The 24,001-nt window shown below is 35.8% G+C and overlaps 1 protein-coding gene across 1 annotated transcript in view; it reads right to left on the bottom strand.

Annotated features, from left to right (window-relative positions):
- The window catches only part of LOC107565061 (protein sidekick-1-like), a 214,953-nt gene that overhangs the window by 77,425 nt on the left and 113,527 nt on the right, over positions 1–24,001 (bottom strand). The window contains exons 6-7 of the mRNA XM_016250249.1: positions 4,665–4,728; positions 1,667–1,908 (exon numbers count right to left, since the gene is read on the bottom strand). Of these exons, the coding sequence (XP_016105735.1) occupies positions 1,667–1,908; positions 4,665–4,728 (306 nt within the window). The remainder of the gene's footprint in view (positions 1–1,666; positions 1,909–4,664; positions 4,729–24,001) is intronic.

Here is a 24,001-nt window from a genome sequence, read left to right as displayed (position 1 = left end):
TACTTTTATAAATAAATGTTGCATTAAATAAATCAAATGTGACAGTAAAGATTTTTAGAAATGTATTCTATTTCAAAAAATTGTTCTTTTTAACTTTCCACTGATAAAAGAATCCATGAAACCCATGACCTTAGCATTGCTAGAGGAAGGTTTTGTAATAATAAAATAATTAGTAAATTGTAAAATGAATCAACTGTAATAATATTTCACAATATTTTACTGTATTACTCAAATAAATGCAGCCTTGGTGAGCATGAAAGACTTCTTTCAAAAACATTACAAAAAATCTCAGGCTGCGTTCACACTTGGCATTAACATGCGATCACCATGATCCAATGAAGCATATCAGGACCCGGCGCGTTCACACGTGGAAACATCAACTTCTCAATCTGGATAACCGATCGGATCTGTCTTTCCTGCACAATATTTAAAGAAGTCTGCAGAGGATGGCCCTGGTGCAAAGTCAACCTGAAGTGGTGGGTTTTCTTTTGCCAGCTGTGGTGGGAAAAATGTGCGTTCTTTACAGAGAATGAGTGGTTCTGCAACTTTTAGGTACTTTCCTCCATCTTTCTTCTGACCGTTCGGGAGAGAGGGGCGGGGTTTTGCCTGATGCCGACCTGCGAATGCAGACACGATGGCTGGATTGCATTTACATTACACTGAGATCCGATCACAATGCCTCCTCGACTACCTCTTGACCTTTCCGATCAGAAGCACGTTTACACTTGTCGTTTCAATGTGTATGTGGACAACATCTGGATACAGGTTGCATGTCAATGCCAAGTGTTTCAGACCCCAAACTTTTGAATGGTAATGTAGCTCTAGCATTACTTGTTTGCAAATGCTATTTGGTTTGATATTTTGATATCGAATGCAATGAAATAAATACATTTTATATGAGACTTGAGTGCTCAATTATTTGGGGTCACTGCATATATGTACATGCAGTGTTTAGAGTAAACAAACTGCAGCTTTAAATATCATGCCACTATTATAAAATTCAGTTATTCAAGTTATCCACTTGCTAATTAATTTCATAAACATGATGAATTTGCCTAACTTTAAAACTCTCAAACTTAAATAAAAAATGGTGTGAAGTGAAATGAAACTTGAGAGAAAAAAAGAGATGAGGATAACTAAGCGAGAGAGAGCTGGAGGTGTTGATTAAGTGCTGAGTGTGTGTGTGTGTGTGTGTGTGTGTGTGTGTGTGTGTGTGTGTGTGTTAAAGGTTGAGCTCTCAGTAGACACTGATTAATTACACAGATCAATGAGGGGTCTCTGAACTCCCTGATCAATTCACAACCGAGAGGGAAAGAGAGCAAGATCACTGACTTTTAAAACATCCATGGCTGTATTTATGCATCATCCTCCCATTAGCTTGAAGCAATAGTTCACCCAGAAATGAAAATTCTGTCATCATTTACTCACCCTCATGTTGTTCCAAAGCCATATTACTTTTCTTTTCCAGTGGAATGGAATTTTTTATTAGGAAGAATTCTGTGTCCATATAATGAAAATATATGGTAACTAGCACCGAAATAAATTCAAAATGTCTTTGTGCTACTCAAGGCCTCTCAGTCATTCAGGTTTGGAACAAAATTAGGGTGAGTAAATGATGGCAGTACTGCATTTTTTGGTGAAATGTTCCTATAGCTGTTCATCTTACTTGTGACGACCAAGTTGGTATATGCCTGTATTTCTCCGGCCGTGTTTTCAGCGAAGCACTGGAAAATTCCAGCATCGTCCGGTTGAATTCTCCGCACTTGCAGAACCATTGAGGAGGAGGTGAGTTTGTATCGAGGGTTGTTCAGTGTGGAGAGGTGGACGGCATCTTTGAACCATTCCAGCTTCGTTGTGGGAACCCCTGAATAATACATGAAGCATGACAATGTGTTTAAATAAAAATCACTATTATATATATATACAGTGGTGTGAAAAAGTGTTGGCCCCCTTCCTGATTTCTTATTTTCAATCAGGAAGGGGGCCAACACTTTTTCACACCACTGTAAGTGTTTGTGTATATATAAGTAAGATTTTTTTTATGCTGCATTTATTTGATCAAAAATACAGAAAAAACATTACAATTGAGAAATATTATTCTAAATTGAAATATAGTTTTTTTATTAATTGTTTTTATTGTAATATCCTTTGAAATATAATTTATTTCTGCGATGCAAAGCAGAATTTTCAGCATTATTACTCCAGTCTTTAGTGTCACATGGTCCTTCAGGAATCATTCTAATCTGCTTATCAATGTTGGAAACAGTTGCTTAATATTAAATAATAATAATAATAAATTGACCCTCTGACCCTCTAACTCTAGCATTCTCTATTCTTTTTCTATTCTATCTACTTGTTTTCTTTTTATTTACTATAAAAATGACCCTCAAACACTAGCAGTCTCTATTCTTTTTCTATTATGTATGCATTAAAATAAAAAAAATAAAAATGTATCATGCTTTCCACAAACATTTTAAGCAGCAAATTCTGATTTCAACACAACCATTTTTAAAGGGGTCATATGATGCGATTTCAATTTTTCATTTCTCTTTGGAGTGTTACAAGCTCTTGGTGCATAAAGAAGATCTGTAAAGTTGCAAAGACTTAAGTCTCAAATCCAAAGAGATATTCTTTATAAAAGTTAAGACTCAACCACGCCTACCTAAAACGGCTCATTCTAACACGCCCCCATATGGCTACGTCACTGTGTGGGAAGATTTGCATAACACCAAGTGTTTTTATATTTAAAGAATTTGCCACTGACGATTCAAACGTGAGTTTTTTGGGCAGTGTAGAGTAGCACTTGTTTTTTGTAATTTCTCCGATCACAAATGCAGACATGGTTTTATGTTTACGCGGCGCATGCAACGCAAAGCGTAAAAAGACAGTATAAGTCATTATAATAATGTCCCCACTGGATGAAACAAATGCCTCGTTTATAATGGGTTTTAATGTTTTTGTCTCATCGCTCCGGCCAGACAGGGCATCACAATATGGTAAGGGGCGTAACATTTCCGTCACACGCTTGAGGTATTCAGCCAATCACAACGCACTGGATAGCTGGCCAATCAGAGCACACCTCACTTTTCAGACCGATGAGCTTTGTAAAAATCGACGCGTTTCAGAAAGGCGGGGCATAGAGGAGAAACAATAATGTACAGTATGTGGAAAATAATGTTTCTAAAATAGTGTTTTTTGAACCTTAAACCGCATAAACACATTTCATTACACCAAATACACAAAATAATGTTCTTTTTAGCAGCATCATATGACCCCTTTAATAATTGTGCACCAATGATAATTTATAATAATTAACCACCAAATCAGCATTTTACAATATCTGAAGTATTATGTGAACATAAAGACTGGAGTAATAGCTACATTTTGTTATCATAGGAATAAATTAAAATTTTAAATATATTAAACTTTAACCAGAGTGTTTGCACCCCAAATTTTTAAGGGCTAGATTTACACAAATGCCACATGACATTTGATAGAAGAGAGAATTATTATCAAAGCACATACACACACTGCTTGATTTATCACAAGTTAATGTTTTTATCAATAGACCTTCATCAGGGCACACTGTGGTTTAATTAATGAAAATGTAATCTAATAAATTGGCTTTGATTGATTAAACTTCCAATAAAATTTTGACATGCTTCACAGACAAAAAAGCAGAAGATTTGGAGAGGATAAGAGAGGGAGATCAAGAGAGAGGGAGCGAGGGAGCGAGAAATCAAGAAGCAAGCACGAAAACGAATAAAACGGCAATTATACGTATTAGCAATAATTGTAAATTAAGTTCATCAGTAAGAACGCATGATGTGCTCATCACAATATGCAAATTAAAGAATATATCATGGATAAATCCTGCAGCTCAACACTTTAAAAGGTCAAATAGCGTGAATCCACTCCACACGCCTCCCATCGTTGATAGTCGTGTCACACCCACGGGGATGCAAGACAAGGATGTTAAAATAAGACTGTCAAAAACAAGCTCGCTGTAATTAAATTTCTGACAGTTTATGACAAAGTGCGCACAAACTCAGCTTCACACCCTTACGAAAGTGCAAAAAGAACGAGACGAGATTCACAGCAAGTGTAAATTGCAGAGGTACAATCTCTGCCACAAAATAAGGAAAAGTCTCAGTAGTTTTCAAAAGTTTCATGAAAGTGAAACTGTCCAGATTTCTGTTAAATAAAGGAGAAAAATATTACGATAGAAAGAAGGGGAGAAGAAAGAACCGTTTGAGGTCTCTCTTTACGAATTTTCCTTGTTAGAAGTCATGAAAAGTTTAACTTTTAGACACTTGGCACTTTGTTGCTGAAATGTAGGTCAGATTTACACAGCTTGTTAAAAGGATTTTCTAGTTGGATTCTATTCCTCCGTTGCCCTATGAGCCAATGATATTTTATTTTCACCTTTATTTTCAGATTTCATGACAGGAAGAGCAAGACTCTTGATACGTTTTCACACACCTGGCATTCGTTTTTTTTCTCGCTCTCACCTTGTCTAACTCACTTCAAATGAAAAAAAGGCAAAGGACCTGTTAAGCGCGTTGCTGATAACAGCTTTTCACTTACTGAAGAATATCGAGAAAAAAGGAGGGGGTTAAACAAATAACAACAACGGCAACAAAAAACGAATGCCATAACAATGCCACAGTTTTTCTAATTCGTCCTCATTCTTTCTTCTCTCTTTGCTCTCCACCTTTTGGCTCTTTCCTGACAAATCAGCACTTATTCAGTCTCATTGTACGTTTATGCAGATCAGGATATACATATTCAGATTGGCACCTGGATCGGATTCAACGGCAGAAACAATAAATACCTCCTCCATCTCAACCTCTTTTCCACTGCTGGCTGCTCTGACATGTTCACTTTATCTTTCTATAAAAGTCTCTCTGAGCCTCCAACAGCCCCAATTTATTCATCACTCCATTGGCTGCCTCATGCATATGCATGCCCCCTTTCGCCCAATCATGTAAGGCGCACACCTGTCAGATAAGCTCATTGAAAGAATATTCGTAGCTGTTTCTAATAAGAGTGCGAGTTGAGGTATAAATATTCATAGCACATCTTTTAGTGAAAAAGATCTCAGGGCAGAGAATAATATTTGTGTTTTTGGATCAAAGAGTAGGGATGTTAAGGAGGCTGAGGATGTTTAAGCCCACTGACCTTCTGGAAACATTGGAAAGTTTTGATGCTCAGATAAAACGCCAACGATTTGCCAAAAAAAAAAGACTGAGAGCCAACTTGCTACTCTGTGAATAAATAGAAAATAGAGAACTATAGAAACTGAAACTGTTAGAATTCAATTTGACAAATTTCTAAATTTGTCCGCCCCCTTACTGAGAGATACAAAGAAAAAATGTAACTAAATAGGCAAAAAGACAACTTTAGAGTGTCTACAACAGGGCTGATGTGTCACTAAAGGCTGCATTTAAACTTTTTTGTTTTTTTTATGTATTTCTGATTTCCTACTGACTCTTTCCAAATATTTCTTAATCAAACCTAGCCATCACATGCTCCATCCGAGTTTTATCTATGATTTAGCCACTTAAAACCTTCAGTAGATCAGTTATAACTATTGGGGAATGTCACTAAATCAGGAGCAGAGAGGTCACTTTGATGAAGAGACTATAATATGGCCAGCAGCATACATATGTCTTTAATTGTAGCTTGACTAATATTTAAAAGTTAAGTTGTCTGTGAATAAATAGAAAATAGAGAACTATAGAAACTGAAACTGTTAGAATTCAATTTGACAAATTTCTAAATTTGTCCGCCCCCTTACTGAGAGATACAAAGAAAAAATGTAACTAAATAGGCAAAAAGACAACTTTAGAGTGTCTACAACAGGGCTGATGTGTCACTAAAGGCTGCATTTAAACTTCTTCTGTGACAAAGTCTTATGTAGGTGTCTGTTGATGAAAATGTCACAGAGGCAGTTCCAACTGTGATTTTTTATTTATTTCTGATTTCATACTGACTCTTTCCAAATATTTCTTAATCAAACCTAACCATCACATGCTCCATCAGAGTTTTATCTATGATTTAGCTACTTAAAACCTTCAGTAGATCAGTTAGAACTATTGGGGAATGTCACTAAATCAGGAGCAGAGAGGTCACTTTGATGAAGAGACTATAATATGGCCAGCAGCATACATATGTCTTTAATTGTAGCTTGACTAATATTTAAAAGTTAAGTTGCGTAGGTTGAGTGTGTGTATAGCTAACTAATTGAAAAATGAATAGAAAGAAATGCAATGTTAAATGATAAGAGACAATCAACTTGTTAGTAAAGGCATCATCTGATCTTTACAACAGCCTTTAAAGCCTAACTTAAATATATAAATAATATAAAGTTAAAGTAAATAAAATTACTCTAACTCTAGATAATGGCAAAGTATAGCAATAATGATACAGAGGAACAATAGGCCTATGACTGAAACTTTCAGAGTGATTTTTTCCAGTTGATGAGCAATAAAAACATTGGGTCTCATTCACTAACCAGGCATACATACAAGTTTGTGTGTGAAAGCTGCATGTGAACATTTTTACAAACAAATGATGATTCATTCAATAACTTTCATACTAAAATGTGTTCAAAATCTATGATTCATTTTCAGAATTATAACCAATGATAGCTATAACCATACAGTTTTAAAAAACTCTACGAGAATAACAAAGTTAATAAAAGAACTATAATGATAACAACACAGTACTGTGTATGAGCATTCTCACAAAAAAACTAAAATCATGATTCTTACAACATGCACACTGTTTAAGGATCTTGCTGTGCGTGCTGTCAGGCAAGTTTTTTTCGAGAGCATTGAAAGGCTGTAAAAATATAAGTTGTGCAAAAACCTCCTATATGGAGATAGTTTGGGCATTTTATGCAAAAAAACATGCTGTGTGTGTGGGTTTAGCTTTAGGATTTCCCATTTTAAGGCCTGTAGAATAATTTCAAATGATCAAACAAAAACTTGGGTATGCATGCTTATGTTATGTACAAAACGCAAAATAATTGGAGAAAAATAAGGAGATCCAATAAAGATAAACAAGAGTAGTTGCTATTTTTTGGAATGAAATGCATGCATACTGCAAACTGGGTATACACTGAATACTACATATTACCAAAAAAAAAGAAAGAATCATGTGAAAAACATTTCTTATGATGTATGCTTCACTGCACTCATAATATTAGTACATTAATTTCATTAAAAAAATTTAATTCTCTTAACTCTTGGTTGTCATTAAAATAAAATAAAATAAAATAACTTCAGAATAATTGAAACAGAATCGTCATTAAGGAAATGAAAGTACGGTAAGTACATGGATTTTGTGACAATTACTTGGTTTATATTAATTAAAGGGGTCATATGATGTGATTTCAAGTTTTCCTTTCTCTTTGGAGTGTTACAAACTGTTCGTGAATAGATAAGATCCCTAAAGTTGCAAAGACTAAAGTCTCAAACCAAAAGAGATATTCTTTTTAAAAGTTAAGCCTGGTCCATGACCTCCTAAAACGGCTCGTTTAAACACGCCCCCACGTGTCTACGTCACGATGTGGGAAGATTTGCACAACGCCGCCCAAATGTTCACGCAAAGAAAGAAGGCGTAACTTTATTGTTGCTGCCACCGCCGCCGCCATGTTGTGAAAATGCTGTGTGTTTCGTTGCGAAAGCGAAACTACTTTGTTTGGCCTTCCAAAAGAGGACATGACTAGAAATCAGTGGTTAAGTTGTATTTACAACACTGTTCCAGAACAGTTTAACCCAAATATTCAGATGTTTGCAGCATATTTTATGGAGAACTGTTTCCTGATCCTGGGAGAGTAGACTACAATGCCGGCTGTTCTGACTCACAGACTGTAAATACGTTTTCATATTTAAAGAATTTGCCACTGATGATTCAAACGCGAGTTTTGAGCAGTGTAGAGTAGGGCTTGTTGTTCGTCATTTCTCCGATCACAAATGCAGACATGGTTTTATGTTTATGCGGCGCGATGCTACGCAACGCTCGAAAAGACAGTATAAGTCATTATAATCGGTAATTATGTCCCCACTGGATGCAACAAATGCCTCGTTTATAATGGGTTTTAATGTTTTTGTCTCATCGCTCCGGGACACAGCATCACAGTAACATTTCGTCACACGCTTGAGGTATTCGGCCAATCACAATGCACTGGATAGCTGGCCAATCAGAGCACACCTCGCTTTTCAGACCGATGAGCTTTGTAAAAATCGACGCGTTTCAATAATGTACAATAATGTACAGTATGTGGAGAATAATGTGTTTTTTTAACCTTAAACCTCATAAACACATTTCATTACACCAAATACACAAAATAATGTTCTTTTTAGCAACATCATATGACCCCTTTAAAAGGCTGCAGCTAACGATTATTTTGCTAATTAATTAATCTGTATATTATTTATTTGATTAATTGATTAAATTGATTAAAACATTAAATGTTAAAAAAATAAAAATAAAAATGTAATCCGTTATTTACAAAAATGTTACTCCACATCCTGCCCAATGATGTCCTCCAACCAATGTGCAATTTGAAGTTTATGAAAACATATATAATGAATTAATTTACTCATCTGAACATAGTTATTATATTACATTTATACTCCATTACTAAAAAACAGTTACAGTTACTCCTCTCATAAAAATTCAATTACTTTTGTCACATGTAGAATCCAAAACCCACATTTAATGTCCGACTAGGAGTATTTTAGTAAAAATGTATATTTTTGTGTATATTCTGTGCTCAGTTTATTTGTCTTTTAGCGAGCTGCAGTATTTGTGCTGGCTTACACTGTTTCTTCTCAAACTAAGACCTATTATTGCTTCTGTTCTCGTCAGTGTTCTCCATCTAACCCTGTTCAGAATGCTTCCCGCAGCCTATAAATCTGAACATAGCCCATGTCTCATCTTCTGGGCAATCAGAGAGGGAAATGACAAGAGGACGAATGTTCACTTCATAATTCAAAATCTCAAAGCAGATGATCATCTGATGTCATCAGAGAAAAGAGACAGGAGAAGAGGGCAATTGAATGAGAGAGAAAGCGAGAAGAAGAGTGAAGATTACAAGCTTTAAGAGTTTATTAGAGTGTCTTACCAAGGGAACCACGATTCCTCTTGTTTACTGCTCATCAGGTCACAGAAAGCAGAGAAAAAAAAGAAAAACAATTCAGAAAAAAATCATTCCTTTCACCAAAATACCTCATATATCTTCAAACTTTAAGCCCCCAAAAACATTAGCTCCACTGTTCTTGGTCCCTCTTGTCACACCTGCCATGATTTTATCATCCTGCGACATGTAATTATGGGAATTTGCTGCCCCTTGACCTGCCCTTAATGGAAACACCACACTTATTGGCTTCCTATTTTCACTTAAACCTAGAAAATGAGGTGCAGACTGTACAAATGACAGTAAACACAACAGAGAGATAAACAAAGAGATGCATTTTGATCAGTATCACACAGAGAATGAGTTTCAGGATTTTTCAAATGCAAATATTATCATTTAGTTTAAAGTATGTATCTCAGCTACCTACAAATAAATAAATAAATAATAGTGCTGTCAAATGTTTAATCACAATTAATTGTTTGACAGCACTAATATATACTAATATATATATATATATATATATATATATTAGTGCTGTCAAACGATTAATCGCATCCAAAATAAAAGCTTTTGTTTACATAGTATATGTGTGTGTACTGTGTACATTTATTATGTATATATAAGCATGCATGTACATATTTGAGAAAAATATGTTACGTTTATATATTAAATATATTTATACACGGTATATAATATAAATTATATGAATATAAATATATACATGTAAATACATGAAAATACTTTCAAAATATATACTGTATGTGTGTGCATTTATATATATATACATAATAAATATACACAGTACACAGATATATTATGTAAATAAAAACTTTTATTTTGGATGCGATTAATCGCGATTTATCGTTTGACAGCACTAATATATATATGTATATATATAATTTGAGTATGGGTGGATTAGCTCAGATAATTTGGAATTTGATGAGAAATATGAAATATTTCAGTTCATATTGAGATGCCTGACTTGCTCTACATATACCCTTGTTCGAAGGTTTGGTGTCGGTAAGTAATGTAATTTATTCCTGGGATGACAAAACTCAGCATCGTTACTCCAGTCTTCAGTGTCACATGATACTAATATGCTGATTCGGTGCTCAAAAACATTATTTTTATTATCAGTGTTGAGAACAGATGTGCTGCTTAATATTTCTGTGAAATCTGTGATGTATTTTTTTTTCAGGATTCTTTAAAAAATAGAAAGTTCAAAAGAACAGCATTTATTTAAATTTTTTTTTATTTTTTTTGTCACATTTGATCAAATGAATGCATCCTTTCTAAATAAAACTATTCATAAAAATAGTACTGACAGTACTGTAGGTAGTGTGTATATACAGTGCATATATAAAGTATAACATGAGAGAGAGTTATTCTTCAGAAGGCAGCTTTATCATTAGCTCATCATCCTGTCATACTGCAAGCTAGTATTAACATTTAAGTGAACGTCTCTCCCTCTCACTGTCTCTGTTGCTCTGTCTCACACAACAAGCTCAGCAACTGCTGTGCTTTAATTGGTTTTACATTAGACTGGTGTCGTAGGAGCAGTCACACTGCCAAAATGCCTGACACTGCCAAAACTCAAGAAATAGCAAGTGAAACAGTACACATTATGAAATAATAAACATTCCAAACTAAACAAGCTGTGCTGCATTGTTGTCACACGACTTCATTACATGCATTTTTAATCTAGTTTCGTATGAAAATATCTTAACAGTAAGTTCTGGCCTAGTGGCAGCACACATGCTTTGACACAATGTGGGTTTTCCAATCCTGTCCTCTAGAGTAACACAAGTGCCTCTCTCAAGGGCACAACAGTGATTAGGAAGGGAATTTAGTGATTTTGATTCTGATTGCAATTAATGATTTTGTTACCTTAAAGGGGTCATATGATGATTTAAATTTTTCCTTTCTCTTTGAAGTGTTACAAGCTCTTGGTGCATAAAGAAGATCTGTAAAGTTGCAAAGACTAAAGTCTCAAATCCAAAGAGATATTCTTTATAAACGTTAAGAGTTAACCACGCCTACCTAAAACGGCTCGTTCTAACACGCCCCCACATGGCTACATCACGATGTGGGAAGATTTGCATAATGCCGCCCAAATGTTCACACAAAGAAAGAAGGCGTAACTTTGATTCTCGCTGTAGTATTGTTGCCGCCACAGCCATGTTGAGACGCTGTGTGTTTCGTTGTGAATGCAAAACTACTTTGTTTGGCCTTCCAAAAGAGGACATGACTAGAAATCAGTGGTTAAGTTGTATTTACAACACTGTCCCAGAACAGTTCAACCCAAATATTCAGATGTGTGCAGCACATTTTATGGAGGACTGTTTCCTGATCCTGGTAGAGTAGACTACAATGCCGGCTGTTCTGACTCACAGACTGTAAGTACGTTTTCATATTTAAAGGATTTGCCACTGACGATTCAAACGTGAGTTTTGAGCAGTGTAGAGTAGCACTTGTTGTTTGTCATTTCTCCGATCACAAATGCAGACATGTTTTTATGTTTATGTGGCGCGATGCAACGCAACACGTAAAAAGACAGTATAAGTCATTATAATCTGTAATTATGTCCCCACTGGATGCAACAAATGCCTCGTTTATAATGGGTTTTATGGTTTTTGTCTCGTCGCTCCTGCCGGGACATAGCATCACAGTATGGTAAGGGGTGTTCTTTTTATGTTCTTTTTAGCAGCATCATATGACACCTTTAATGATTATTTTTGTACATCTGAGGCAGGGTTATTACAGTTAAATAAAACTAAAACCATAAAAAACTTACATTTATTTTACTTAGGCTAGTTGCCTCGGCAACATTTATCATTTTCATTTAGTTTAACTTGATGTACTAAAATAACTAAAACTGAAATAAAAACGAATAAAAGTAACATTGTAAAAAAAAAGATTTATTTGAAGTTCAAAGATTGTTGGAGAAAAAATATTAGAGACCTTTTGTAATAATACTCTTACAGTATTTATAATTCAAAATTGATTTCAGTATTTCTAATTCAAAACATGTTTAATACAATACTTCTTTGTAATTGTAAACATTTACTAGCAATGCCAGTTTTTCCAGTGCATATAGATTATATTATAAAATATTATAAATACTACAAAAAATGTAAACATTAAATAAAAAATAATAATAAAATAAACATAACTAAACTAAGAAAAATTTAAATTAAAAACATTTATAATATTAAAAGAAAAAAAATAATAGTAGCTCAGTACTAACATAACATAGCACTGTAAGAAAAAAATCCATAGAAAAATAGATATAGTCTTTGCAGGAAATTACCATTACATTTTCCATTAAGTTTACAGACATGTCCTTTAACCCTAAAACACAACACGATTCAAACAACTGTGAAAAATACGGAAATTTCCTTCATATTATCATGGTACATTGTTTTGTTTTTTTTACAGATTTTTCTTAGAGTGAAGTCTGAAGAACTCATATGGGTTTAAAATGACACAAAATTGAATAAATGAAGACAGAATTTTACGACAAACAAACTTCTTGACAATCATTCAGGTCATGTACATGTCTATATTTTTTTACAAACATTTTTTTTGGGGGGAAAATAATGCAGCTGTTTAGACACATAAAAGTATTAAAAATCACCTCCGAATAACTTTTCACACTGGTTCTCTGTATTATGGGAAACATTATTCCCAGCAGTCTGCTGTTTTACACTGCACATTTTTGTTGAGTCAATGAAGTCATTCAGGTATTCAGCGCATACAAAAATGTGCACATTGTGCTTGTGATTACACACACACAATCAATTTCTGTGCTCCAATTGGTTATTCATTAGAAGGGTGTCATAGGAGGAATGTGAACCAAAATCTGTGACATTGCCAGCTAAGATTCATCGCAAATGCAATTTATCAGCCAATTATGCGAAGACAACAGATTTTGCCTTACGACAAAATAAATCTTTTACAACCTGCAAATTTGGACTCAGGCAATGATATAGTGTGAAAAATTTAACTCTGCTTTAAGCAAAAGTTTGCTCTCATTAATGCATAGGAGGAACAACTGAGATATTAAAGAAATCTCCCACCCATTTTCTCCTGAAAACTTTACAAACACGAACCAAGGCGAAGCACAAAGTGAGTGATGAAGTTTCAGGGAGGAAGATGATGTGCCAGGGCAAATGAAGAGCAGAGGAGAGCAGGGAGAGAAGAAAGGACACGAGAAACAGCGGATGAAAGGAAAAGAACAGGATGAGCGTGAGGGAGGAAGTGAGAATGAGAGACAAGTCATGAAAGATTTACATCATCAGGAACTGACAGAGGAACCCCAGCAGCATCAGATACATGAGTGAGAGAGCGAGAGAGAGAGGAATTGATCATTCAAAAACAAGCCCATGTTCATGCATGAGCAGAAGCCACACACATGCATATGACTACATATAATATTTGGATTGGAGGCACATGTTATTCTGATCATCTGTCACTCTTAATCTCTGGATCTGTAATTGAACAGGAGATGCTAAGGGATCAGGAAATAAACAGATGAACCCCAGCAGTCTCTCTCTTCTTCTTTCAGTGTCTCTTTCCATTCCTCCCTCCTTTATTTGTTGGAGTCAAAGAGCTCAAACATCACTTCATAAATATCTAAATGAATATGGAGCAGCAAGGGTAAACATGTTTATCTCGTCATCCAGAATGGAATGTTTAAAACATCATTGTCTGTTCGTAGTTAAATCTTAGAGTGAAGTCTGAAGAACTCATATGGGTTTAAAATGACACAAAATTGAATAAATGAAGACAGAATTTTACGACAAACAAACTTCTTGACAATCATTCAGGTCATGTACATGTCTATATTTTTTTACAAACATTTTTTTTGGGGGGAAAATAATGCAGCTGTTTAGACACATAAAAGTATTAAAAATCACCTCCGAATAACTTTTCACACTGGTTCTCTGTATTATGGGAAACATTATTCCCAGCAGTCTGCTGTTTTACACTGCACATTTTTGTTGAGTCAATGAAGTCATTCAGGTATTCAGCGCATACAAAAATGTGCACATTGTGCTTGTGATTACACACACACAATCAATTTCTGTGCTCCAATTGGTTATTCATTAGAAGGGTGTCATAGGAGGAATGTGAACCAAAATCTGTGACATTGCCAGCTAAGATTCATCGCAAATGCAATTTATCAGCCAATTATGCGAAGACAACAGATTTTGCCTTACGACAAAATAAATCTTTTACAACCTGCAAATTTGGACTCAGGCAATGATATAGTGTGAAAAATTTAACTCTGCTTTAAGCAAAAGTTTGCTCTCATTAATGCATAGGAGGAACAACTGAGATATTAAAGAAATCTCCCACCCATTTTCTCCTGAAAACTTTACAAACACGAACCAAGGCGAAGCACAAAGTGAGTGATGAAGTTTCAGGGAGGAAGATGATGTGCCAGGGCAAATGAAGAGCAGAGGAGAGCAGGGAGAGAAGAAAGGACACGAGAAACAGCGGATGAAAGGAAAAGAACAGGATGAGCGTGAGGGAGGAAGTGAGAATGAGAGACAAGTCATGAAAGATTTACATCATCAGGAACTGACAGAGGAACCCCAGCAGCATCAGATACATGAGTGAGAGAGCGAGAGAGAGAGGAATTGATCATTCAAAAACAAGCCCATGTTCATGCATGAGCAGAAGCCACACACATGCATATGACTACATATAATAATTGAATTTGAGGCACATGTTATTCTGATCATCTGTCACTCTTAATCTCTGGATCTGTAATTGAACAGGAGATGCTAAGGGATCAGGAAATAAACAGATGAACCCCAGCAGTCTCTCTCTTCTTCTTTCAGTGTCTCTTTCCATTCCTCCCTCCTTTATTTGTTGGAGTCAAAGAGCTCAAACATCACTTCATAAATATCTAAATGAATATGGAGCAGCAAGGGTAAACATGTTTATCTCGTCATCCAGAATGGAATGTTTAAAACATCATTGTCTGTTCGTAGTTAAAAAATCATCTGATTGTAGTTGTTGTTTCTAATTTAGATTGCACTTCAATGGATAGTTCATCCAAAAATGTTGAAAAATCACCCTCATTTGATTCCAAACCTGACTTTTTTCTTGGAACACATTAACAAGTTATGCGCTTTACTGTTTTTGTCCATACAATGGAAGTTTAATGTTGTTTTGACCTCAACATTCTTCTAATATCTTCTTCTGTGCTCAGCAGAAGACAAAGTCATATTAGGTCAGATTTGGTTATTGTTGCTGATTTCAATCTCACAGAACGATTTGAATTCCGACTATAACTAACATGTTTTTATTATTATAATTCTAACCAACTCCAAACTGGAACCTACACTACCAAAAGTCTGGGATATTTAGAAATGCGAAAAGAAACAAAAATCACTAAAATATGTTATAATTCAGCTCTGCTATCATAGGTATAAAAAATTTTTTTTATATATTAAAATAGAAAAGAATTATTTCACAATATTACTACTTCTTAATGTATTTTTGATAATAGAAATGCAGCCTTGGGGGGCATAAGAGACTTTCAAAGACATTTAAAAATCTTACCGACCCCACATTTTTGAACAGTATTGATTTAAGTTACAAACCCAGATATTTTACCACTAGGCTACACCAAAAAAGTACACATCTGGTGGGATTACACTGATACATTCCTCACTTCATCCGGAACATTCTTTGAAAACACACAGCTATAACAGAATTTTTATAGCCGTCATGATGTACTGCTTTCTGTTCGATTGACTTAAGTATTGAGAAAGAGAACGATGCTGTGATTGCGCTGTGAAAGAAGCATGCAAGACAGAGATAAAGGGAGAGAAACTGGGACAAAACAGAAATTGCAAAGAGATCTCTTTCCTTTCTCTTTTGCACACCAGCACCTATTGACCCTCTCCAGTTCCAGTGTCAATCACCTTAATGAACAAGAAAGCGAGGTAAAAAGAGGCCAAGTGATAAAGAGAGGGATGTCCACTCCCTAGGTACAATTTTTCCACTTACCCTCAACGGACCAAATAGCAGAGCTGTCTTTCGCTTTTGTCAGGTAATTCACACACTTAGAGTCAATCCAGTTTATTCTTCCAGGCCGCAGCAGGCAAGGGTGAGGAAAATAAGTCTAAAAACCAGAGACTTATTTTTGTAGTCTTCCTGGTGTCTGGATGAATTCATAAGAGCTGGATCTCAGCAGTTCCCTTGAGAGTGCTAACAGACTTAGCTATTAATATACTTTCAGGGCTCATTTTAATCGAACATATCTTCCTGTTCTGCTGGCAGAGATCTTTTGATCATGCCAAAAATGCAGGAGGAACGGCGCTTAATTAAGAAGTACGACCCAAAAGAACTTCACAGATCACCTTTGAACACTGTCAGTGAATGGCAAATTGCTCGATCAGAAAAACTTGAAACATCTTCACCTAGAACTTTTGGTCCTTTCGGTTTAGTTTCAGCTTGAGTGCCTAGTGTAAAAAAGGATGACTTTCTAGTTTAGTTTTGAGTTTTGCAACTATTTTGTGAAATGAGCCTCATTCAAATAGCTCGAGAAACTATTGCATTTTTCGTAGAAACACAAAATCAGAATAAAGTTTTAGTTTTACAAATGACTCGCACTGAAATTCGTTCTGCTTGTTTTTGTCAGGGTTCTGCCACATCGGTCTAGTTTATTCATGGTTTTGTGACAGAGCCCTGACACTCCCGTCATGTCATTGTTTTCATGCCCTCTCGTTTGCGTGTCCTGCACTCATGTCTTGTTGAGTTTTGTTTTCGTGTCGGGGTTCGGGCACTCGCGCTCCATGTTCTGTCTTGTTGTGGGAGCGTGCGGTCTCGAGTTCACTCGGGCCGTGTGCTCTTCTGTCTGCGTGTGTGTTGTGTCTTGTGTAGCACGCGGTTCGTGTTCGGCTCGTTGTCATGTTGTTGCACGCAGTTCGTGTTCCTATCGGCTGCGTGCTGTTATGTTATGTCTTGTGCTGTGTAGCACGCAGCTTGTGTTTTTCATTGGCTGCGTGCTTTCATGTTGTCATGTCTTGTGTGAACACGCATATTATAAGTATTCACTTTAGCTGCGTGTCTTGTTTTGTTCATGCACATGGCTTGTGATTGTTTTGCTGGCCATGTGCTTGTGTTTTTGTTTTGTGTGAGCACATGGCTTTTGTCCTTGTTTTCTGTGTGCCATGTGCTCTCATGTCTATTGTCTTGACCCCGCCCATCTTGTTTCCTGATTATTGGTTCATTTGCCCCACTTGTCTTCCCTCGTTACCCTCCTCATTGGGTCCCTATTTATTCTCCTTGTGTTTGCAGTCCTGGGTGAGTTCGTCGTCGAATGTTGAGTGTGTGCCTTGTGCCCTGCCAATCACAAGGTAGTTTTTGTTGTTGTTTTTGTTTTATTTTATTAATAAAAGGTCATCTCCTGCACCATTGAGTCCTCGCTCCATCCCTTTACCCAAACCCTGACAGCTTTTCATGAATGAGGCCAAAATGTCTGTGTCCTAACTAGCTACAAATGTCAACTGAACATTTGCACAAAATTAGACATTCTGCCATAGGCTTGCTTTTTTCATCATAAAAACAGATTTTATGGACTGTCGTTTTCTATTATCTAAAAAGTATATCTTTTTATGTTATTTTCAGTTTCAGAAAAGTCAAAACCTTTTTGCACAATCAGTGTAATTCACATTGTTTGTAAAACCCTTCATAAAAATTGTTTATAAAACCATATAGCCATAAGGAAAATACAAAATGTCTTGTTTAAGGATGCTATTGACAATCACAGATGGTTAAGGGGGGGGAAAAACTCTAAAAATCCTAAAATTAAAAAAATATTTAAATTGCACATTATACACATTGAAAATCATTATTATGGGCTGTGACTTTCAGTGTTATTGTTATTAACCAAAAGTAAAACTACTAAAAAAAAACTCTTTAGAAATATGAATATATATATATATATATATATAATAAGAAAAACTTTAAACATTTTATTTCAGTTAATTGCCAAGCCAACATTTCTAATTTTCATTTAAAGGGGTCATATGATGTTGCTAAAAATAACTTTATTTGGTGTAAAGGTTCAAAAAACACATTATTTTCTACATACTGTACTTTATTACTTCTCCTTTCTGAAACATGCCGATTTTTACAAAGCTCATCGGTCTGAAAAGCGAGGTGTGCTCTAATTGGCCAGCTATCCAGTGCGTTGTGATTGGCCGGATACCTAAAGCGTGTGACGGAAATGTTACGCCCCTTGCCATACTGTGATGCTGTCTCCCTGCACGACCAGACAAAACCAATAAAACCCATTACAAACGAGGCATTCGTTGCATCCATTGGGGACATAATTATGGATTATAATGACTTATACTGTATTTTTACGTGCTGCATTGCATTGCGCCGCGTGAACATAAAACCATGTCTGCATTCGTGATCGGAGAAATGACAAAACAACAAGCGCTACTCTACACTGCTCAAAACTCGCGTTTGAATCATCAGTGGCAAATCCTTTAAATGAAAACGTATTTACAGACTGTGAGTCAGAACAGACGGTATTGTAGTCTACTCTCCCAGGATCAGGAAACTGTCCTCCATAAAATGCGCTGCACACATCTGAATATTTGGGTTGAACTATTCTGGAACAGTGTTGTAAATACAACTTAACCACTGATTTCTAGTCGTGTCCTTCCAAAAGAGCCGGCGGCTTGAGTGAGCGGAGGCCGGCAGGATTGCGGCAACCACATGTGACGACCCCAGGCTGGACTCCGCTTCGTCCATGGTGAAAGCTGATGCGGCGATCCACAGCACGACGTTGATGTATTTCCTCAGCGACCAGCACGGATCAGCTCTACGCATGACGAAGCGGATATCGTCCTCTTTTGGAAGGCCAAACAAAGTAGTTTGATTTTGTCATTTCACGCAGCATGTTTGCTTTCAGTGAGGACAGAATAATTACTTGACACATCTGTTTAGGACACAGAGTAAGTTTTTTTCAAGGTAAGTACTCTACAATCCATCACAAAAAGGGTCTAAACAACAAGCAGGTCTTGAATCCCAACTACTATACACTCCGTGGTTCTGGATTGGCATGGACATGATTTCAAGTCCCATGTGTCTGACTGTGTGATCTGGTTAGCTGTCTTTAGAGAACAGTTTGGTGAAAGAACACTTAGCAGTATCTATTGGCTAGTTATTTTAGTCACAGCATGTCTGGTCATGTTTAATGGTCTTCGTCTTAGTCCCAAAATATGATTTAACCCTGCATTCAGAGTTTCAGCAATGATAAAATGTGATTTTTCCTCAGGTCACTAATGCATAAATATTTTAATGTATAATAGCTCATTTAACATAAAGGTCCTTTTTGAGTGAACCAGCTCTAATATTTTAAACTTATACAGTATGAGCAGGGCTTGCATATCTGACCTCTTAACGTGCATGTTAAGCGACGTGTAACGGCATTAATTAATTAAAAGTGTCAAACTCATCCAGCCACAGCGGACCAAATTAAAGAGGTGAGTCTCTGAGGGCTCTCAATATGACTGAGTGATACCACAGATCTACCTTCAGCAACTGCACATGTTCAAACAGTCCTCCAGTCAAACTCATTACAGCTGTATATCCGTGAAGGTTAGAGTGTGATCTGAGATCTGAAGATATCTCAGTATCTCCGAGCTGTTTAAAGTTATGTGGTTAAACTCAGCAATTGGGTCATGGGTCATGTTTAATGGTCTTCGTCTTAGTCCCAAAATATGATTTAACCCTGCATTCAGAGTTTCAGCAATGATAAAATGTGATTTTTCCTCAGGTCACTAATGCATAAATATTTTAATGTATAATAGCTCATTTAACATAAAGGTCCTTTTTGAGTGAACCAGCTCTAATATTTTAAACTTATACAGTATGAGCAGGGCTTGCATATCTGACCTCTTAACGTGCATGTTAAGCGACGTGTAACGGCATTAATTAATTAAAAGTGTCAAACTCATCCAGCCACAGCGGACCAAATTAAAGAGGTGAGTCTCTGAGGGCTCTCAATATGACTGAGTGATACCACAGATCTACCTTCAGCAACTGCACATGTTCAAACAGTCCTCCAGTCAAACTCATTACAGCTGTATATCCGTGAAGGTTAGAGTGTGATCTGAGATCTGAAGATATCTCAGTATCTCCGAGCTGTTTAAAGTTATGTGGTTAAACTCAGCAATAAAGGTCTGTTACTCACAGTCATGTCAAGTGAGTAAACAACAGTTGAGAGCTTTTAAAGTTATAAACAACAACAGAATTCCTTCAATGGTGGGGAAAAAGATAACTCGCTCAATTACTCACTTCACATCAACTGCTTTACTTATTCACTCACTCATTTGCTCGCTCACTCCATTCATTCAGCCCTCACTTATATACACTACTGATTTTTTTAAAAGGAATTTGTACTTTTATTAAGGAAGGATTCATTAAATTGATCAAAAGTAACTTTTATAGACTTTTATAATGTTACAAAGATACTGTTTCAAATAAATGCTGTTCTTATGAACTTTCTATTCACCAAAGAATCCTGAAAAAAATGCATCACTGTTTCCACAGAAATGTTAATTTTCAATGTTGATAATAAGAGGAAATGTTTCTTGAGCACCAAATAAGCATATTCGAATGAAGGATCATGTGACACTGAAGACTGTAGTAATGGCTGCTAAAAACATTAAAAACTGACCCCAAACTTTTGAACGGTAGTGTATGTGTCCTCATGTAGACCGCTGAATGTGGATTACAGAGGCTCAGGACGCCGCCGCTATGAAGCACCATGACAAACATGAATTAATCCAGTTTACTGTCTAGCTGCAGGAGTGACTCATAGGCAGCTTGACTCAGGGACACGTCAAATTAGACACATTCAAATAAAAGTGTTCTAGTTTAAATCCACATCGTGAAGGGTGGACGAGTAAATACAAACAAACAATCTGATACAAATACTTCTACAAACACTCTCATGCACACACATATTGAAGACCTTCAAGGCTGAGGCCCAATGGAACTTAATATGGGAGATAAATTGCCTCAGACTTGACGCTCAATGCAAGGTAAGAATAAATCCTGGTAACAGTTAAAAGTTAATTTTGTCAACTTCTAGGGGTAGGCTATGTTAGCATACAGATGGCATCAAAGCTAAATGGCATGGACTAAAAGCCCCAAAAGTCCAATTTGAAATTCCATGGGGTCTTTAAAAGCCTTCCTAAAGCAAGAAATAAGACTTTCTCTCCCACATATAACTGCGGTATAGCTAATTTTTTGTAGTCACTTGTTTAACAGACACTTTTTTATAGAACAGTTCAGACTAACTGCATGAGTTACCCTGGAGCAATTGATTTAAATGACACACTCAAACGCACACCGATAACAGAAAAGGATTGTGATTTCAGTAGGTTTCTTTGAAATCCATTCTGCAGATTTTATGTCAGAAGTCCAGACCCTTAAACAACACTATCATAAAGAAGATCCTGAACACAACACATCCTTATATAACACTTTGGTAGGGTATTAGTGTATTTTTAAAGGGAAAATCTAATGGAAAATAGGAGTTCTCTTGCACTTTGGAAATAAAAAAAAGATGTGAACTTCACCAGAAAGAAAAGGTTAGCCAATCATGAGAGAATTCACAAATAAAATCCATAAAAACAAAGGTATGACTGTTTTAGTGCAAGAAATACAGTAACATTGAGTGTATCAGAAAAATGCAAATTATACTAAAGTGTGCAGTACATTTTATTAATGAGTAAATCGGTGAATAATTTCTATATGTAGTCTAATAAATTAAAATTGACATTTTTTTAAATTAAAGTGTTATTACTAAGCTAAAACAAATTAAATTAATTGTAAATTTAAGTAAAGCTGAAATAAAATAAAAAATATAAATATTAGATGACAAATGAGTTTTATATAAAAATAATTTAAATGAATTAATATTAGAAATGTTGCCTTGGTAATTAACTAAAATGAAAGAGTTTAAGTACTACAAAAAAACTGAAATTATATATTTTTAAATAATTTTATAAATTACAACTAAATGGAAATCTATACAAACAAAAATGAATAAAATGACAAAATCACGTAACACATTTACTAAAATTAAAACTGAAAATATGAAAATGAAAATAATTCAATACATTTAGATTATACCAAACAGATATGTGTGATATGTATGGATTTATGCTTGTTAAAGCATTATTATAGCATTGCTTAATAATGATTATTGAAGCACTGAGTTAAAATCAAACTGTTCTGCAATCTGTCTTGAGTTGAGTGCTATGTGTGAGGCATGAAGAGCTGCTGTTTTTTTGTATAGCATCCAAAATCAGTCACTTATCGGTATCCTTTTCAGTTCCCTTAGAAGGCAGCAGCCTATGTAGACAGTACACAGCAAAGCAGCTCAGTAGATTTACAGCAGAACTAGTATGTCTACAGTGGAAATTATAACAATTGTATCACTCAGGCCCAAAAACACAAACTTACAACCTCCACAATATGAACAGAGAAAAAGACCCAAACATCTTTAGTGGACGGTACAGAGGGAGGAAGAGACCTTTCAGTAAACTATTCAGACATTAATGAGTCTGTCTCTCTCTCGTTCTTTCTTTATCTCTAATGATTTGGTTAATTCTCTTGAAGGAGACTTTGGCTCATGTTGTGCGAGTCGGCTGCCATTGCGAGATAAAATTTTGGCCTGCGTGTTCTAACTGGCAAAGACAAGCCCCCGCAGAGGTCACACACAAACAGACAGACGGACACACACACCGAATCAACACAGCCTTGTGCCTGTAATTGAAAATGACGGGAAAAAACCTCCACGTTGAAACGAGGTGAGTAAATGTCTTCAAGGATGGACTTTATTACATGACAACACATGTAGACAAGGAGGAGAGGAGAGGGAGGACGATGCAAAAATGAACACACACACTAGCATCAATTCTCAAGGTGCTTGTAGGATCGGCCTATTAGAGCCTGTCAAATATACAACATAATTAACAGCTCACTGGTGTGAAACAAGAATATGTCCAACTGCTAATTGCGTAACCTATGATTGGACATCGTGAGTGAACTTGAGAAATATTCGTAACTCAGTACAGATATAGCACAAGCAAAAATATGTATAGCTGCTCCAAAAAATACAGTTGTTTGAGTATAAAGCAATATTATGCTGTCAAAATCAAGTCATTTAAATAGGAATTCAGTTTTGCTTGAGGGGGAAGATATTTTGCATCAGGTTCAAGTTGGTTATGCAAATTCGGAAGTTGCTTGGTTTGAAAGTGACTTTTGTGTGAGCTGTGATTCATACATCACTACCCTAATGACAATAGACCTTTTTGCCAGTCAAATTTCACTGAAATGTCAAAGTTTCTCCAACATTTTGCTAATGTGACTTGGATATTGTCCAAGGGAACAGTTCACCCAAAAATAAAAATGTACTCATCTAAACTGTTGTTGTCCATCAAATGAAAATGATTTGGTTCCAAAACACTATTGGATTGTATAGACTAGAGGAAAGAAACACACTGACTGGATGTTTATGTGATAATGTATTGTTAAAGATACACAAAACAGGAAAGCATTTTGTTGTAGTTAGTATTTCATCATTATATAAATTCAGGTCTTGTCAAATGAACAACGAGCAGGAATTTCAAAAGGTGTGTAACAGTGGTAAACATGGCCTTGTCCCAACTTTTTTGAGATGTGTTGATGCCATGAAATTTAAAATCAACTTAAATGTTTCCTTAAAATGATAAATTTTCTCAGTTTAAACATTTGATATGTCATCTATGCTGTATTCTTATTGAAATTTGAAACTTCCACATC

This window comes from Sinocyclocheilus grahami, unplaced genomic scaffold (assembly GCF_001515645.1).
Source record: "Sinocyclocheilus grahami isolate Dianchi unplaced genomic scaffold, SAMN03320097.WGS_v1.1 scaffold25.1, whole genome shotgun sequence".
In the NCBI taxonomy this organism is placed as follows: Eukaryota; Metazoa; Chordata; class Actinopteri; order Cypriniformes; family Cyprinidae; genus Sinocyclocheilus; species Sinocyclocheilus grahami.
The sequence above is the reverse complement of the archived record's forward strand: the minus strand, read 5'-3'. Positions and strand labels throughout refer to the sequence as shown.